Source organism: Pinus tabuliformis, chromosome 7 (genome assembly GCF_031772625.1).
Source record: "Pinus tabuliformis cultivar Carrire ecotype Pingquan chromosome 7, CPIR1, whole genome shotgun sequence".
NCBI classification, from domain to species: domain Eukaryota; kingdom Viridiplantae; phylum Streptophyta; class Pinopsida; order Pinales; family Pinaceae; genus Pinus; species Pinus tabuliformis.
Window position 1 is genome coordinate 153,267,388 of NC_142293.1, and position 20,585 is coordinate 153,287,972.

General features: G+C 39.7%; 1 protein-coding gene and 1 pseudogene across 1 annotated transcript in view; both read right to left on the minus strand.

Annotated features, from left to right (window-relative positions):
- LOC149246319 (Galactose mutarotase-like superfamily protein) overlaps positions 1 to 20,343 on the minus strand; it is a 172,329-nt gene extending 151,986 nt beyond the window's left edge. Inside the window, exon 1 of the mRNA XM_089457871.1 lies at positions 19,931 to 20,343. Coding sequence (XP_089313997.1) covers positions 19,931 to 20,274 — 344 coding nt within the window. The 5' untranslated portion in view covers positions 20,275 to 20,343. The remainder of the gene's footprint in view (positions 1 to 19,930) is intronic.
- On the minus strand, positions 10,223 to 11,293 carry LOC149246321 (ubiquitin fusion degradation protein 1 B pseudogene; annotated as a pseudogene).
- Positions 20,344 to 20,585: the final 242 nt, after the last annotated feature.

Sequence of the window (20,585 nt, forward strand, 5' to 3'; positions counted from 1 at the left end):
TTTACAAGATATCATCTGATTCATTTCTTCTTTCTCTGGGGTGGGGTCCCATCCTGGAGTGGCAAAATGATTCATTTCTTCTTTCTTGATCATTTTCTTCCTCCTCTTCATATTCTATGTAAAATAATTTCTTCTCAGCACACTTATGACCTTTAGTGCATTTGCTATCACAATTGTTACAAAGCCCTTTTTCTCTTTTTTCTTCTAATTGTTGTGGTGTAACCCTTGTAGGTTGTGGAAGGCTAGGAGAAACAACACTTCCATCTTTATAGTTGTGAGGGATATGCTTCTTGGTTTCCATAATTTTGCTTTCCACTATGTCACAAAGCCCTTTTACACTTTCCAATTGTTGTGGTGTTGCTCTAAAGAAGGTGTTGCTCTTTGTATCCTCATAATGTGCTATCATTTCCTCCGTGAAAATTGACCACGTAACAAGTTGTTTACGAGAGCAAAGCCCTTCATACCATAAAAATTGATCCGGTTCTAAATATGAAGATGCAATACATACCTTTTGTAACAGTGGTACACCATGTAGATCAAAATATTGCTCCATCTGAAGTATCCAATTTACCGGATCCTTGCCATCAAACTTTTCATCTTGCTTTTTCTTGATTTTAGGAGCTCGATCTTGAAACGACTGTAACTCTGTACTTTTGGATCTTTAAGTTCTGAAATTGCGACCTGTAGTAGCCCTCTGTGTCCTCTTTCCAATGCCACCAATCTGATCCAAATTGGATTCTCCAAGAAAGAGTTATGCACAATCTCCCAAGATGACCTGATTATAGACCTTTCCAAAAGAGCGAACTTGTATGAAGTGCCACGTGTCACTGTTTCGACCTTTGGCTCTAAAAAATATATACAAGAAACTACAGTCTGTCCTCTTTCTATACCTTCTTACGAAATTTCAATCTAATTCTTAGAGAGAAAGTTATGATGATTTCCCTAGGTCACCTGTTTGGAATGTAATTCAGGAGTCTGCAAAAAGACCAACTTTCTCAGATCATATCTCCGCAAATATAGCGCAAAAAGCTCTAAAATTCGGAACCAAGGTTCAGCGCGATTTCTTCTCAAATGGGTTTTTTTGCAACTTCTGAAACGTCGCAGAAAAAAAGTTATAGCGAAAATGCCACGATGACCTGTTTGGAGCAGTGAAACCCTAGAATCCAAAGCTCTGATACCAAATGTTATGAAACCAGCTCAAGAAAAAGATAGAAAAGATAGATCAACACCTTAGAATTCAGCCTCTTCGAGGGGGCAACCTCCTTTACATTACATAAATGAACAATTCTTGGATGATACAAATGAAAAGACCTCCTTTCTATATATAGGAGTCGAAGGGGTCATAACATAATCAGAGCCGACATAACAATAATAATGTAAGGGCACAATAATAACAATAGTGGGCTTCTATGGGGCATAATAGTAGCAATATGGGCACTACATGGGTACATCAATATAATAAGTGGGTTGTACTAATAACAATAAGGGGTTACACTAGTAGTATAGGGGCCTAACATGCGTTGACTAGATCTTCACTGTGCATTTCTGTTTTGGGTGATAGGTTGACCAGCGTTGACCAGCGTTCACTGGTTAGGGCTAACTGCAAGTTGTGACTTTCGTTGACTGCTATTTAACTGTTGACAGAGGGTTGTTTTGGGCTGCCTATGCTTGTTGTTGAAGACCAAGTTCTTCAAGGTTGACTTGAGGTCAAATTGAGAGTTGTTTGACCAGCTTTGACCTTGCTGATTAGTGTTGTATTGTTGCTGATATAAAATCACAGATTTGTGATATTGTACTATCTCTCTCTCTCTGCTGAATTATTGAAGAATATAGAAGAATTGATCAAAGGGTTTCCCCGCATTGGGGTTTGTCCCTGGCTAGCCGCCACATCTTGTGTCTCTTGTCTTGGCTTGTCTTCTGTCGATTTTATTTATGTTCTATTAGCATTTTACTTATATGTTAATGTGATTGCTATACTGAGAATTTACTTTGGGCTAATAACAAGAATTGGGGTACAATTGCTCTAAGCATAGAACATACCATAATTTAACATGGTATCAGAGCTGAGGTGAAGACAAAGCCCAAGCAAGAGCAAGAGCAATCACCAAAGATAGTTGGAAAAAGTCAAAAGGCTTCATGGGTTCCTCATCACACTTCCCCGTCAAAGACAAGCTCTGTGAGAAGTCTGACTATCACAGATGGAAGATGTCTCTTGATCTGACATTGGAAGAGCAGGAAGTGTTGGATTTTGTGAGAGGCAGAATTACGGAGCCTCCATCAAATGCACCAGCTGCTACAAGGAACAAGTACACTAAGGGAGAAGTCAAAGCGAAGAAGATCATGCGAGACTCTATTGACAAGCGTCTGGTGGCCTACGTTTCCGAGCTAAACACCTCCAAGGAGATCTACATAGACTGGTAAGCTTGTTTAAAGTTAGTGATGCATATCAAGTTTTGTTCCTCAAAAATAAGCTAAAGGATATTAAGAAGGGCAAAGACGAGGATATTCAATCCTACCTCAAGGATCACTGAGATCAAGAATGATCTCCTATCGATTGGAGAAGTCATTGCTGACAGGGAACTGACTATCACTACTCTTGGAGGGCTTCCATCCGAATGGTATGTATTTAGAACCACTCTTCCAACAATGATCGAATTCTGAGATTTGAGGAATTGATGGCGAGATGCATTCAAGAAGAAACAAGGATGGTAGAGCAAGAAATGCCTTCAAGCAAAGGCAACCCTATTGCTTTATCCTCTCAAGCTAAAAGGAGAAATAATTATGGGTCTAAATTCAAAAGAAAGGCTGGATCGAAGGGTGGAAGGAATGGAAGACGTTTCGCTTGCAATAAATTTGGCCACTATGCGAGGGAGTCCAAATAGGAAGGACACATCTCATTACGATGATCAAAATCACTCTCGAGGAAACTCCAACCACAATCAAAGGAACGGCGGGTTCAATAGCAAAGGAAAGAGGAATGTTGGAAATCAAGGAAGTGGTCAACCCTCCAAGAAAGCAAGGAACTCCAGGTATGAATCAAATGTTGTTAACAATAAGTAAGATGAATATTATCTGATATCGTCCCTTTGCACTACCTCTCCTCCGGACTCGTTGGGCAACTGGCTTATTGATAGTGGTGCCTCAAGGCATTTCACTGGTTACAAGGAAGCTATCTCTAATCTGATAGAGAAGGAGACAAACTTGGAGATTATTCTTGGAGATAATTCCACCTATCCCATAAAGGGTGTAGGGAATGTTACTCTTCAATTAAATCAAGGTAACACAATTCATTTGCAAGAAGTCCAACATGTACCTGATCTCAAGAAGAACATGGTGTCCATTTTGGCAATGGAAGACAAAGGCTACAAGGTGGCCTTCATCGATGGCAAGGTACGTGTGTGGAAAAAGAATTTTAAAGATGCTTTCACTCTTGGGTTTCAAGTTGACTCTTTATATCAAGTTGGAGGAAGTCCGTTGGGAGTCATGTCTTGCGACACATCTCTTCAGTCTGAACTATGGCACCGGAGGTTTGCCCACCTTCATTACAAGGCTCTACCCGATGTGAGACAAATGGTGACAGGGATGCCCAAGTTCAAAATAAAGCATGAAGGTGTATGTTCGGGATGTGTCGAAGGAAAGCTCAAAAGGGGACAATTCCCCTCAAGCCATAGCAAGACTTTCGACCTTTTGCAGTTGGTTCACTCCAACATATCTGATATGATGCCCACTCTTTGGGAGGATATTTATATTATCTCACTTTTACAGATGACTATTCTCGCAAGACTTGGATATACTTCTTGAAAAAGAAGGATGAAGTGTTCTCTTGGTTCCGTCACTTCAAAGCCTTGATCGAGAATCAAACCGAGAAGAAGATCAAGATCTTAAGCACTGATAATGGGTATGAATCCAATGAGTTCCACATGACTTTTGCAAAGAGGCTGGCATTAAGAGGGAGACCAAAACACCATACACTCTTGAGTAGAATGGTGTGGCGGAAAGGAAGAATCGCACAATTGTGGAAGTTGTTCGTGCCATGCTCCATGATCAAAGGCTTCCAAAGTTTCTATGGGTCGAAGCTGCGAATACCGTTGTATATGTTCAAAACCGATGACCTCATCAAGCATTGAATTCCAAGACTCCCGAAGAGATGTTCACTGGTAAGAAACCTGATGTCTCTCATTTTAGAATTTTTGAAAGTCCCGTATATTTTCATGTGCCGAAAGAGAAAAGGAGCAAATTGGATGCATCTGGAAAGTAGGGAATCTTCCTAGGTTATAGCGAAAATTCTAAGGGCTATAGAATCTATGTGGTTGTTCAAAGGGAAGTGGAGATTAGTCATGATGTCACCTTTGACGAAGATATGGCTCTTAGCAAGGTTGACAATCTACCTATTCTAAGGAAAACTAAAAAAAGTTGACACAAGGAAACCGGATGAGAGGGAAGATGAGATGATGCCCGATGTGGAAGAAGCTATGGATCCTATTGATCCCCCTCCGCAAGAGCCTTCCTCTTCTAGGAAGAGGCCCTCATGGCTTAGGGGGACACTTGAAGATGCTGAAGGACATATTGCACCTAGAGGGACTTTCCGTGAAAGTAAGAAGCCGACCAGGTATCAAGGATACTTGACCATTATAAGCACCATCATTCAAAATGAGCCTTCATCGTTCGAAGAAGTCGTGAAGCATCAAGTATGGAAGGATGCTATGAATGAGGAATACGAGTCCATCATGAAAAACGATGTCTAGGATGTGGTCCCCAGACCCCAAGACAAAACAGTTGTCACCTTGAAGTGGCTTTACAAAATAAAGCATGGAGCTGATGGGAGTGCTGAAAATATAAGGCTTGCTGGAGCTGATGGGAGTGCTAAAAATATAAGGCTCGCTTTGTTGCTTGAGGCTTCTCTCGAAAGGAAGGTGTAGATTATGGCATGATATTTGCACCTATTGCCCGATACACCACCATCCGCTCGATCATAGCCCTTGCTGCTTCGCAAGGATGGAACCTACATCAGATGGATGTCAAGACTGCGTTCTTGCATGGTTCGATTAAAGAGGAAGTTTATGTGGAACAACCCGAGGGGTTTGAGATTCATAATTGGGAATCTCACGTATGCAGGTTGAAGAAAGCTCTCTATGGGCTTAAGCAAGCATCCCGAGCTTGGTATGAGAGGATCGATAGCTACTTGATGAAGCTGGGATTCACTAGGAGTGAAGTCGATCCAAACCTTTACTTTAAGGTTGAGGATGATAAGCCTCTCACACTAGTGTTCTATGTTGACGACCTCTTCCTGACAGGTGTAGGCCCTCTCATTCACAAATGTAAGAGGGAGTTGGCTTCCGAATTTGAGATGAAGGACCTAGGACTGATGCATTATTTCCTAGGGCTGGAGATCTGGCAGAAGCCAGGAGAGATTTTCCTATCTCAAGGAAAATACGTGGTGAAGGTATTGGAGAGATTCGGTATGGTGGACTACAAGCCCGTGACTACCCCGATGAAGATTAACTTCAAGAAGTTATGCAGTAGTGTTGTCAGACCTGTTTTGGGAAATGCTTTTGAGTATCGTCAACTCATAGGAGCATTGATGTTCTTGGTGAACTCCCATCCGAATATATGTTTTGCAGTCAACACGTTGAGCCAATATATGGTTGAGCCTCATCACTCACATTGGATTGGTGCCAAGAATCTTCTAAGATATCTTCGGGGCACAATCACTCATGGGTTGAGATACACTGCCAGAGATGTGAGGCTACATGGATATTCCGATGCTGATTGGGCAAGCAGTGTGGTGGACCAAAAGAGCACTTTCGGGTGTTGTTTCTCTTTGGGTTCTGCCTCGATATCCTGGATGAGCAGGAAGCAAAAGTCGGTGGCTTTGAGCACCGCTGAGGCAGAGTACATTGCTGCGAGTATGGCCTCCTGTGAGGCTGTCTGGTTGAGGAATCTCTTCAGTGAGCTATTTGGACATACATTGGATACTACCGTGATCCTCTGCGACAACCAGAGTGGGATTCGTTTATCCGAGAATCCCGTATTTCATGATCGCTCCAAGCACATCGATATCAAGTATCACTTTATCGAGATATGGTATAGCGAGGAGCAATAAGGCTCCATCATATTGGGATAGGTGAGCAAGTCGCCGACATTCTAATGAAGCCCCTGGAAAAGGTCAAATTCTTGACTTTCTGAGAACGACTAGGAGTCATTGAGAGACCCTCTTATGAGGGTCCTGTATGATGCATACATTGAACTCTGGGAGCTACGACGGGCTTGGGGTACTTCTTGGAGTGACGAGCGACCATAGGGTGACTCACCCTCCCCTAGTGGTGCGTTATGTACAGGGTGAACGGTTCAATCTTCCCCTATGATACCCCGTGGCAACATGTAGGCAGGATGAGTGGTTCATCCTTCTCCAGCCAAGACATCCTACCCATGCAGTCTGGGACTCATGGGAAGTACCTCTCATCTGGCCAATGAGTAGGGAAATGAGGATAGGGACCATAGTAGTACCGATGGACGCATCGTGTATCTACCATACTCCCTATGCTAGGATGACATTGATCTGGGATCAATTGGAACTGACTTTGGGTCAGTAAGAGTGATATAACTCACTCTCTTTTGGAACTGATCTGGGATTAGTAAGAGTGGTATGACACACTCTCTTCATTGGGACTGACTTCAGGTCAGTAAGAGCGCTATTGGGCACTCTCTTTTATTTGGGACTGACTTCGGGTCAGTAGAGGATGGTATGATACATTCTCAATCATTTCTTCTTCTTCATAGTTCAGCAGAGCAGGGCCAAGCAGTGCAGGGCAGTGCATTTGATGGCAGAGATAGTACCGACAGACAGATGGATTAGCAGACGGATTAGCAACTAGGGCCAAAATCCATGTGGGTCATCTTATTTATCGACGTTGATATTTTTCTTGGATTCCTCTCGTCGAGAGGTGTAGGATTGATCTAACGATCATCCGATTCCGACATGTATTCATGGAGATATGAATTTATTTGTATTTCTTGACAATTTGTCAAGGTCGGCCAGCAAGTTAAAGTGTGTGGCACACCCCCAGCTAAACCTCAACATTGCATATAAAAGGAGACATTGTGTCTCATTTCACCATCACTCATCTCATCATCTTCTCTCTCCTAATCTGATTGGGCAAGCGTAGGAGCAGCTGATCTCTCACACGTGCAAGGAAGAGGAAGGATACATTCTCGATCATTTCTTCTTCTTCATAGTTCAGCGGAGCAGGGCCAAGCAGTGCAAGGCAGTGCATTTAATGGCAGATATAGTACCGACAGACAGATGGATTAGCAGATGGAGTTCTCCCTAGTTGAGAGGGAGTGTTAAAATTGGCAACTAGGGCCAAACTCCATGTGGGTCATCTTATTTATCGACGTTGATATTTTTCTTGGATTCCTCTCGTCGAGAGGTGTAGGATTGATCTAACGATCATCCGATTCCGACATGTATTCATGGAGATATGAATTTATTTGTATTTCTTGACAATTTGTCAAGGTCGGCCAGCAAGTTAAAGTCTGTGGCACAACCCCAACTAAATCTCGACATTGCATATAAAAGGAGACATTGTGTCTCATTTCACCATCACTCATCTCATCATCTTCTCTCTCCTAATCTGATTGGGCAAGCGTAGGAGCAGCTGATCTCTCACACGTGCAAGGAAGAGGAAGGATTTTTGTTTTAGGGTTGCGTTGACTGCGTTGACCGAGGTGTAGGACTGTTGACCGTTGACCAAGCTGCTGGGTAGTGCGTTGACCAGATCTTGACTACGCATTTTTGTTTTGGGTGATACGTTGACCAGCGTTCACTGGTTAGGGATGACCGCAGGTTGTGACTTTCGTTCACTGTTGTTTGACTGTTGACCGAGGGCTGTTTTGGGCTGCCTATGCTTGCTGTTGAAGACCGAATTCTTCAACGTTGACTTGAGGTCAAATTGAGCGTTGTTTGACTGGATTTGACCTTGCTGATTAGCGTTGTATTGTTGTTGATATAAAATCATAGATTTGTGATATTGTACTGTCTCTCTCTCTCTACTGAATTATTGAAGAATATAGAAGAATTGATCAAAGGGTTTCCTCACATTGTGGTTTGTCACTGGCTAGCCGCCACATCTTGTGTCTCTTGTCTTGGTTTGTCTTCTGTCGATTTTATTTATGTTCTATCAGCATTTTGCTTATATGTTAATGTGATTGCTATACTAAGAATTGACATTGTGCTAATAAGAAGAATTGACGTAAAATTGCTCTAAGCATAGAACATACCATACTTTAACATTATGTAATAAAAAAAAGAAATTTTACTATTATTGTTGTGACTTATCAAAGCATGGGTTTCATGCTTGGGTCAACATGTTTTAGGTCAAATTCCCCATTGAGGACTTCTAGGATTTATTCTGAATCTATAGAATTATTGTACATTTAAAGAGACCCTTCTTGGGCTTTTGAAAAAAGGTTTAGTATTGAGTCAAATATGAATTATGGAACCTCCACACCATGTTGGCCTAAGACCCTATTCAACCCCACAAGAACCCTATAAAAGGAAGGACATCCAATTCATTTGGAGCATCACTTCTCATCAAGTTCGAATTCTCTCTACTGGGCAGAAGTGTGAAAATCTTGTTGTTGGGCAGAAGTGCGAAGTGGGTAGCTGGGAAAGTCTATTGTCGGGAAGCCGAAGTGAATGTGAGTTTGGGTGAATCTAAGGAGTCAAGAAAAAGCTCTGGATTAGGAGATCGAAGTCTTCCAAGTTGGATTGTTGCAAGTTGTTGCATAGTCGAAGTTGCCGGGAAGAGGTCAATCTTCTAGAGGTTGATCTGGTGTGGAGGGAAGGCCTGGTCTTGGTCTAGGGTGAAGAGTCTCAAAGAATACTATTGAAAGGAAGAATTACTTTGACTGTTTTTTCCCCTCAAGGGGGGTTTTGCCCTGGCATGTGCCTACATCTTGTGTTCATTGTTTTATGCGTTGCTGCTTTTGGTAATTGCTTCCTAAACTAAAGAAAGAAGATATAAAAAATTGTAATAATAAGAAACATCACAAGTACTTATCAAGGGTGAGAACAAACTTGAAGGAGCATCTAACTTCAAATCTTGGAAGAATAGGATTGACCTAATCCTCGAAAAGAACAAGGTGTTGGATTCGGTAAAAAGAAATGTAAAAAAACCTACAGAAGAAGCCAGTGATGTCAACAAAGCGAAATTCAGGGATTTAGAATTGGTGGCTATGACTCTAATGGTAGAAGGGATAAAAGACAATCTTATCCCATTCATAACTAACATCGATCATGCTCAGGAGATGTATGAAGCCTTGTCGAAGATGTTCACTATTAAGAACATTGGTTGTTGGACACCTAATCCTCTAAGGGTTGGTGTGGAAGCCGAATAGACTAAGCAAGTCCAAGAGACCTTGGAATACCAAACCAAAGGTCATATGAGTGTACTATAAATGTATATCATTTGTTAATAATAAATGAACTCTCCTGCTTATCTTTAATATTCTGTTGCTACCATGTGTGTGTTTAACATGGTATCAAAGCCAGGTTCCCCTGCCCTAATTAAATTTGGTTTTTGTGGTCTTTCTTTACCTATCAATTTTGTTGCATTTCTGGTCATCTTGCTACACTACATATTTTATTGTTGAGTGACAAACATTATATCCATCAACTTTGTGCTATTAGTGTTGCACTTTTGAATGTCATCTCAGCTAAACTAAAGCTGAATTCTCTGTGCACACTTCCCCAAATAGAAAATGTGTGTTCCTCCTGCAAGAACGTTACTCTTGAATTTTAGATTGCAAAAACATTGAAGTCTGACCCCTGTGTTATTTGCAGCAGTCATATTGGCTTTTCTCGATTCAAATGTTCAACGATTTGTTCCAAAATGGATTCCAAAATTGTTGTACAAGGCTTCATGCGTTGAATATGTTTGTATGTGTTTGGTTGAGCGTCAAGTCTACAGGTCTGAGTTTCCTATGATCTCGATTTCTCAAAGGTGTCTGACAATACTTTGCATAACGTATTTGTGCCTTCTCTACCACACTGCCAATCAGTTCTGACCTTTTGGCCCATATATTCTCCTATTTCATTAATGCGCAGAGAAACGCTCCCTCACTCAGCGTTATTCGTGCCATTTCTGTCCTGCCATTCTAAATGTGCTCAGTCGTTTCACTCAGCCGTTTCACAGCGCACAAAATTGAGAAACGAAGCTTTTCAATCTTTCAATGAATATATTTTACCAATAAATGCCTGGAAATTTTGGTTCTTCCTTTGGTACCTCCTGTTTGACCTCCTTCACAATTGCCTTAGAAGTATCAGAAGCATCGGCCGGAATATTACCCATGCTTGAGCCAAATACAAGCTTTCCTAATGGACGGCGTTGTGAAGCGCCCAAAGAAGAACCAGGCCCTGATGTTTTATTGTTTGTAAGATGGGATATTGTTTCTGACCTCTCAGAGGAAGTCGATGGTTTCCCATCCAGACACCTTCCAACTCCAGTAAAGGGACTAAATTTCGGTTCTACCACATCTTTTGATTCCTCTTCAGATGCTGTTGTGCTTGGAGAAGGAGCAGGTTTGGCTGGAACTCTTTCTGGTTCTTTGTAATCAAGAGGAAGAGCAAAATCCACCTCACAATCTGTCTCAATAATAGTTATGACAGAAGCTAGTTTTGCCTCGACTATGTCTATACAGTCTCCAACACTACTTTAGGATTAGATATGTCAAGAAAATATTTTGTATGGGGCTGTAGTTTGACATATGTCTCTTTTGGAAGGGTGGCATTTTTCACTTCTACTGTATCACCCTTTGCTAAAAGCATATTTTCCATCATCCAATATGCATATAAATCATGCCCTCCTCAACGATAAACTCAAGTACGCTGTGTTACTGGAGTATGAAGCTCAAAAAGCATTGGATAATCTATGTGCAAAGATGCCAGCCGATCAAGAGCTGACGAAGGCATTATAATTTTGTCACCAATTTCCCGCTGAGGCTTATCAATAAAAGAAGCCAGAACAACGAAATTTGCATCTGTATTGCTAAGCTATCAGCAACCGTGTCGAAGCATAATGTTGGGTCATTATATTGAAAGAGAAACTTTGTAGCTAGAATGCAATGAAGGAGCAGCCTCGTGTTCCACTATCCAACATAGGACTGACTATGATGTGGATGTCTTGTTGGGTTTCAACAACAACTTCCGAAATCTATTCGAGTACAACGAAGCGACAGAATTTAAGTGTTTGCCTACGACATGAAATTGCAAGAACAAACTTGCATAACTCATCCTTTACCAATCTCTCAATACTATTCCAAAAGTAGTCAGAATTTTCATGAAGGCCTACATCTCTAATGATTGTCACATTTATATGAGTATTGAGAGCAGATTGTTTTCTTTGAAGAAAGTGGCAAGTTCAGAGAATATTGGTTCGTACCCTTCAAAGCATTTATATATATGAGAATTCAGTCATGTCCATGACATGGTGCGATAGTTGTTGAAGTTTTGATAGCCATCATTTCTGCTTTGAAAGTGAATATTCTAGAGGATTTTTGGGAACGAAAGAGTTCAATGTTCATAAGCATTGGGAACTGATTATATTCTTTAAAGTCGCAGTTATTTGGCATTGTGTGAGATATCCGTGCAACATTATTATTAAATGGAGAAAATTGATGATGCATTACAGTTATTGAATAGTCTAATCTATTCCACTGTTGATGGGATGGTAAAAGTTAGTAAGAAAACTCTTTTTAACATTCAAACTTGCTTGCAACATACACAAGAGAAGATTGATTTTTTGCAGCTTGAATCTCAGCTACAGCAAGCAGAATTACAACAATGGAGTCGTCATTCTAAACCTGTTTCTGTTCAGAACACTGAGACAGCAACCCATCAGCAGAAAGTCAATAATGTTACAGTTCATTCAGATTTAGTATCCAATGAAACAGCAGTTGTACATGCAGATGCAAAAGTGCAATTTGCACTTTCCAAGCCCATCATCAGACCTTGGGAAGAGCTTGTCCACAACAAACATAGAACAGGTCTTGGATATGATAAGGAGATGTCCTTTCATATTACAGACTACTCAAAGCCCATCAAGTTTCAGAGTGTTGGATTCCTTCATGATAGTTCACCACCAGCTGTTCCAGATTCTGCCCCTCTTCCACGGCAACAGACTGTGAAATGCCAACACTGTGACCGAGTTGGCCATCTGAAAGATCATTGTTTTGATCTTCATCCATGTAAGCACTGTCATAAAACCACCCATTCTTCACACAAATGCTTCAAAAACAAGCATACTGCAAGAACAAAGATTCATCTTGGATGGATCGCTTCTTGGCAATGGGCATCAACAACTAAGAAGATATTTCAGTCATATGTCTGAACTTGTTCTAGAGTATTGAATAGTCTTGCAGTTGAGTTTTCTCCATCATCTCACCTTGTATCTGACAGGGGGGGAAATGATGGTCATCTACAAGCTTCAAAGCCACATCAAGAGAGCCTGAGCCACAACCTGCCATACCAAATTTAGAGTTGTAGCCAGAGACAAAGATGCCCCTGAGCATGCCTTCAATTTGTGACACCTCTTCAAAGAATTGGGGACACTTCCTCTAGTAGAAGACTTTAGCTTCTTGCCAATTTCGGAAGAGTTCTAGGAATTGCATTAAGCATTCCAGAGTTGTTGGTCATCCTTAAACCATCACAGGTTGAGACCTCCCTTTTCAGGTTGAGGTTCTCCCTTTTATGCGGGGTGAAACCTCCCTTTCATGGTTGAAAGTTTCCCTCTTCAAAACATTAGGAGCACTTCCTCTAGCAGAAGACCTCAGCTTCATGCCAGAATTGGAAGAGTTCTGGGAACTGCACTAAGCGTTGCAGTGTTGGTGGTCATCCTTAAACCACCTCCCTTTATATGAACATTTTAGAGAGCACATTCAGCCTAGTGTTGCCATGCATTTTTGCACATTTTGTATTACAGCTCTTTTCTTGGACTCATACATAACCCTTCGGATTAGGGGGAATGTTGGACACCTAATCCTCTAAGGGTTGGTGTGGAAACCGAATAGACTAAGGAAGTCCAAGAGACCTTGGAATACCAAACCAAAGGTCATATGAATGTACTATAAATGTATATCATTTGTTAACAATAAATGAACTCTCCTGTTTATCTTTAATATTCTGTTGCTACCATGTGTGTGTTTAACATTGGTCAAGTATCAAGTTTGAAGAATGAGCTGAGGAATACAAAAATGACTAAAGAAGATATTGTGCAACCTTCTTTGTGAAGATAGCTAGACTCAGGGATGATCTTTTGGCCATCGATGAGATTGTTCCGGACAAAGAATTGGTGATCACTGCTATATTAGGATTGCCACCCTCTTGGGGTGCATTTGCTTCAGGTCTCAACAGTTGGAAGGTAGCTCCCACCTTTGAAGAATTATGGACTGCATGTAGTCAAGAAGAATTAAGGATCTCAATGGTTGCCAATCCTGAAGGAGTATCAAATGCTTATGTTGCTTATCATAAAGGAAAGAGATCGAAAGGGACCAAGGAAGACATGTCTAAGATAGAGTGCTATCAATGTCATAAGAAAGGTCACTACAAGAGTGACTGTCCCGAGAATCCAAGGAGTAAGAAGAGAGGAAAAGATCAAGCCAACTTTGTTGAAGAAGGAGACTCAAAGAAAGTCGAGCCTAAAGAATCTGACATTAGGGACTTACAATATTAAGTCATTTGCTTTACAAAACTTGTTTTATATGTTTTAGAATTTATAGGTTTTTAACATATCTTTGGAAAAGACAATTTTGTATTACTTTAAGTTTGTAGGTTTCCATCAAGCTTTGGAGGGATCTCTCAACAACTCTCAAAGATAAGTATCTCATGTCTTTTCAATTTTGGGTTCATGTATTCATTTTGTTTTGATTATACTAAATACTAATTACCTTTTCCCTCTATTGTCTTGCTTAGGAAAACATCTGAAAGAAAGAGGATCTCTCAAGACAAGGTTAGTAAAGAAACAAAGGTATGATTTGAATACATTGATTGAAAGGATTATTCATTTGATGATCTATTACTAACTTTGTTATGACTAGTTGTATTGAATCTTAGTGATTCTTGTTTGGGTGATTCATCTCTTGATAAATCTACCCACCCCACTCATATTCTTGATTGACTATGTAGAACCCTAGACAGGTTCTGGAAAACCCTAACCGAAGGGTATGCTAATGTGAATGTCTGAAATCCTAAGCTACTTAGGTGATTGTGAAATGCTAGTTGAAGTTTTATTGATGATGTCTTGTTTGGGATTTTGATATGATCTGGAAATCCTAACTTGTTAGGGTTGAATGATGAGGTCTAAAATCCCGAACCTTTGAAGTTTTGGTAATGTTGGGTTTGCTATGTTTCTACATTGGAACCCTAGCTCATTAGGGTTTGGTGGAATGTGTGATTCTACATTGGAACCCTAGCTCATTGGGGTTTGGTGGAATATGTGAGCAAGACCCTTACATTGTCTTAGAAATGATTTCCTTGGTATGTGTGTGTTTGTCTGATCAAATCCTAGTGTAATCAAAATGATTGTGTGTCTAACTCTTAGTTAATATTGTTGTGAAGTTGGGTTTGACTAACACATGATATGAAATATATTTGCATGATGATGAAATCTAGGCATATATATAGATATGTCCTTTTGGTTGAAATCCTAGGTTGGTCTAGGTCAAGATGTATTAATGTTGTTGGACATATGATATGCTTATGTATGGTTATGAATTCCTAGATATGTGGTGACCTAGACATTGATGGTCATGAATTTAATGGAAGTCCTTGTCTGAGATTCTAGGATGATGATATCTGAAAATCTAGTGAAACCCTAGTGAAGTTAAAATTGTCTAGTATGTGTGATATAACAATATGAAATCTATTAGATGATTGTTGAAAATGAAAATCTAGGGTTTAGCAGTTAAATCCTAGTAGTGACATTGTCTAGTGTGAAATGTAACAATCTGAGATCTATGTATGTAATGATTGTTGAGATTGTGAAAATGGTATTCTAAGGTTTTGGAATTAACCTTAGTCAAAGTAAAATCTCTAGAATATGATGATTTGAGATTTGTATAAAGTTTGGTGAATTCGTGAATTCTAGATTTTTGGAGTTGAACCTTAGTTGAAGTAGGAATCTCTGATGAATGTTAACTATATGATAACTTGAGATGTGTGAGAGATTTATTGAAATTTGAATTTTTTAGTTGAGATTGATGATTGCTGGAAAATCTAGGGTTTGCAACTAACCCTAGTAGTAGTTGATCATGTTAGTGACTAATTGATGGTTGATTGAAAATCTAGGGGTTTGAAACTAACCCTAGTGGAAGCTGGTCAGGTTAATGACTAAGTTGTGATTGACTTTGATTGATTTTTTATATGAAATCTAGGATTTGTATGAATCCCTAATGAGAAGTCTAACATATGTATTTTGAAAGATTGTTAGATACTTTGTAGATCTATATTTGTGAAATTGTTTCAGGGTTTATTATATGTTGAAGGAAGGCACGTCATACCTTTGGAAGTAACATTGAAACTCTAAATGGAATGAAAGTTGAAGTAGTCTAGGGTGTATGACAAAGTCCCTAGCAAGATGTTGAAGAGTATATGTCTCTTGTTGATAATTAAGTCTGGGTATCTGATATAGGAAATGCTTCAGTGATTCTGATATGGTTAACATCATGCTTCTATAGATTTGGTTGTACTTGCTATCTAAGTTGTGCATGTACACAAACTTCAACTTGGTGAAGATGCTCAATGGACAAGCATGATGAGGATGATAATAACTCTGATGAAATGGTTGGAAGCCGCGAAAGATTCTTCGGTGACAAAAAGAAGTAGCTCATCTCCCGGAGTAAGTCTGTATAGAAGAGATCTCCCTATGATTAAGAGGGAGTCCGGATGAAGAAATGCTTCCTAGTTGAGAGGGAGGGCATAGCTTGGTGTTAATTGAAGAATGAATTTCGGAGGATATGTTGCTGCATGAAAAGTAGGAAGGAAAACATATGATTGAGGAATCTTCTGTCAAATATTCAATTGATAGTCCTACTATGAAAAGTTGAAAAGCAACATCAAGTTGTCTGTAAGACCCCGAAGGTTTGTATTTGATTATGTACATGTGAAAGTATATTATTGATTGGGGTTGTGTTTGTACAGGTGAATCTCTCGAAGGATTTGATAGCATGTTGGTTACCAATCAAGTTTGATTGGGAGAGATTGGTCATTCTTGATTTGTTGGATCAAGGGGTGTTGAGGCTTTGCAAGTGAAGCATTGCCTGGGGAGACATCAGGTCGGCACTCTGCGTTGATGTCTAGAATCCCGGAATTGAGAAGGTGGTGTTGTTCATTGAGCTCTGTTTTGGATACACACATGTATGTTGGTGTTGGTGGTTAGCAAGTAAGCATGATGGTACCTAGAGGGGCTGAAAGCTTAAGTCCACCTTAGTCCCACTTGGATAGATTGTCTTGGTCAGGAATCTAGTCCATGGCATTGCGGTGCCTAAATTGTTGAGTGACTGGTTGGATAGATTGCCCTGGTCAGGAATCTAGTCCATGGCATTACGGTGCCTAAAGTTCTTCATGGTTCATATAGTTTGAGATCTTCCATTGTATATGTACATTATGAATACCTCCCTAGTTAAGAGGGAGTGTTGGAAAAAGTAACTATGTTCGGTCTTCAATAATGTACTTGAGTCATTATGTAATGTACTTGTCAAAAGAATAAAGAAAAGAATTTTTATTATTATTATTGTGACTTATTAAAGCATGGGTTTCATGCTTGGGTCACCCTTTTTTAGGTCAAAGTCCCCATTGAGGACTTTAAAGATTTATTCTGAATCTATAGAATTATTGTATGTTTAAAGAGACCCTTCTTGGGTTTTTGAATCATGCAAAAAGGTTTAGTATTGAGTCAAATATGAATCATGGAACCTCCACACCATGTCGGCGTAAGGGAAGATCAAGTTGGCCTAAGACCCTATTCGACCCAACAAGAAGCCTATAAAAGGAAGGACATCGAATTCATTTGGAGCATCACTCTCTCATCAAGTTCGAATTCTCTCTACTAGGCAAAAGTGCAAAATCTTGCTGTTGGGCAGAAGTGCGAAGTGAGTAGCTGGGAAAGTATGTTGCTAGGAAGCCGAAGTGAATGCAAGTTTGGGTGAATCGAAGGAGTCAAGGAAAATCAAAATTTTGGTGGCAATCTCTCTCTAGTTCGTGCTCTGGATTGGGAGATCGAAGTCTTCCAAGTTGGACTGTTGTCGGAAGCTGTTAACTACTGCAAGTTGTTGCATAATCGAAGTTGTTGGGAAGAGGTCAATCTTCTAGAGGTTGATTTGGTGTGGAGGGAAGGTCTGGTCTTGGTCTAGGGTGAAGAGTCTCAAAGAATACTATTGAAAGGAAGAATTACTTTGACTAGGTTTTCCCTCGAGGGGGTTTTTGCCCTGGCATGTGCCTACATCTTGTGTTCATTGTTTTATGTGCTGTTGCTTCTGGTAATTGCTTGATGAACTAGAGAAAGAAGATATAAAGAATCGTAATAATAAAAAACATCACAAGCAGTGATCAAGATCAAAAAAATCTTTACTGCCTTTCTGATTTTCCAACACGTTCATCACACTTCCCTCTCTTTAGAAGTGCGCACTAGCTATTTTTGTCTTTCTACTCGGCCACAACGTAATTTTATGGAGCAAATCGTCTTTTGAGGAGGAATTTTGCATGAGAAGACTTCTTTGGAATGATTGAAGAGATTCTTGTGAAATTTTGTAAGTTTATTGTTTATCTTCTTCCATTTTTGCATGTTATAATATGTGGATTTGGGTTTCTATGTGTGCCATCTCAAAATTGCAATATTTTCTTGAAATCTTGATTCTTCATGGTATGTGAAATTGTTTTCCTTGAATCCTTCACGAGAACTTTGATATATGCATCTCTTGAACTTAAAATCTCCCATCTAAGGAAGTTACTAGGGTTTCTAAGTAGAGATTTTTGTTCTCTCACCCTCTTCATCAAGGTCATCTCCACAGAATTTGCCCTAAAAGACTCCATTGCCCAACTAGATCAAGGCACTAGCCTAGTAGGTATTATTCAACCCTTTCTCTATGCATATTTTCTCTCTCTTGTCTTTAATTTCTAGGTATCTAGGGTTAGGGTTTTTCTTGAAATTGTGTCTAATAGCAAATTTATTTGAAGCGTTATTGCCCTCTTAATAGGGATTGCATTTAATAAGGTGAAAAAGAAAAAATATAGTATTAATTGCATGGTAAAAGTTTAAAACCCTATAATTAAGGCTGAAATCAACTCTTTCATTTTTGTTTTATGCATGTTTCAGCCACAAAAACTCACTTGATTACCCTAAGCTTTGAATACCTAATTGAAAGCCTTGTCCCTTTATTGATCTATGTTTAAAGGTTATTTCTTCTAGTTGTTATATGATATTGCATACAATATCATTGAATATCTCTCAAACCCTAACTTATAACAGCTCGCTAATCTATCTAAGAGATCTAAGGATAGAGTACTTGAACCCTGGTAAAGATTATCTTAGCCTTCTAGGCTCCGCTAGTACCTTTTTTCCCAATCATTAAACCTTGCATCACCTTAAATCCTTTTTGTTGAATATCCTTACGTGATCTTTATAGGGAAGCCTCACTTGTGGGATTTAATTCACCAATAAACAGCTAGAGAAAGGCTGCTGAGGTAACAGTGGTGGTCGATCTCTTGTTGCCATAAGGTCTAGATTTGCCTAGTGGAGTTTTGCAGAGGGCCTGCTAGATTTTACAATAACATTAGCGTAATGTAAGCCCTTTGAGTATTAACATTAGCAGTAAGAAAAAACTATAATAACCAGCTTAAGAAACAAAACCTCCTCTTAACTTGATATTTATCAATCACTTGCCAATGCAGAGTGCTGTACTTACAAGTTACAACACTTGGTTGGTACATTATATCCTGATAATCAAGGGCACTGGATTCTTGCAGCAGTACACCTTGTCTTGATTACCATTGCCAAACAGCATAGGGTGAGAATGGGTCACAGACAGAAAGGAAATGTGAAGGAGAGACTGCTCGTTTGAAGAAAAATATGAATTGGCACCTTGCGAAATGTTTCACGATAGTGGTGCCGCCACAAATAAGCCCATCAATCTGATTACATCCCACATGCTCCTGCCAGAATGCTGGTTCGTCCACTATTCTACAAATAAAACTGGAGCCAAAGCAGTTATGTTGACACTCCTGGCCTAAGTAGACTACGGATTCTGCTGTGCCCACCCTTTAGATCATGGATATGTTGATCTTGATCTACATGTTTATTGATTTTTATGGAAAATATGTTGCATTCCAACAAAATAAATGAATAAATAAAAGGTTGAATACCATATTGGGTACGATAATGAGCAAGAGACGGAATGAAACATGGAATAGGAATGACAGAAAAACTTGTAGGTCCAGTCCAGGATGAAAAAAGTAATTAACATGACAGTAACTTGGACATGATTTTGTAGTCTAATGGCAAAGCGAAGAATTTGCTGGTTACGTGTTTCGGATACCATTTCTTACAGTACAATCGAAACTCTTGCAGTAGCCAAATAACCAGGCTGGCTATCTTTTCTATTTCGTGCCCTGAAGGTGGCAGTAACTATCCAGTCTAGCTACTATTGCGATCTTTGTGACTAAACCAAGTATCATCCATCCAACTACTGGATAGTGTTATGTTGTTATCGAATTCACATACAACGATTCTGGTAACAATAAACCTAACATATTGCCCCTAAACATTCAGTCCATTAAACAAACTCATTATTGAATTGATCAAGTATGCAAATGGGTCGCCTGTCACAGTTAATTTGTTAACGAATTCACATACAGCAATTCTGATAACAATAGACTTACCCACTGCTTTGGCTAGCACGGGGCCAAACAGGTCCTTTGGATGAATTTCTTCTCAGAGATGACTGCAAGAAGACCCTTTTATCATGGTTATTGAAAGTTCTCCGGTTTTCAACCACCCACATTTTGTCGAAACGTGAACAAGTGACCTGCAGGGATTCTCTGGGACAGAGAGCGGAAAAAGTTGGCAGGGAAGCAGCTGGGACAGCCATATGTAACAACAGCAGATTTAGCAGAAAACCTACAAGATTGGGTAAGTTTGTTGTATATAAGTAAGTGCCCTGTGTATATTTGGGTGGAATGCAAGGACGAAGAATACTTATGCGAACATTATCACTGCATAACATATAACAAGGAAAAGAAAATATAGATGGATATGCTGGGGTTGGGTGTGTATCTGTTGAAAGAACAATACCATATTGATGATAAGAATTGAATTTCAGCATATGCTGGATTTGTTTTGTTTGGTTATGGGTCGGAATATCCTTCTTTAACATAGGCATCTACAAATGATGGATTAGGTAAGTTTGACTTATAATAAATCACATGGTTACCTAGTCATGTTGTTCCGTTATTGATCCAATGGGTTTGGCTCCATAGATAGATAGATAGATATTGAAATAATTTACAAATTTATTATTTTCAGCATTTCTGTTTT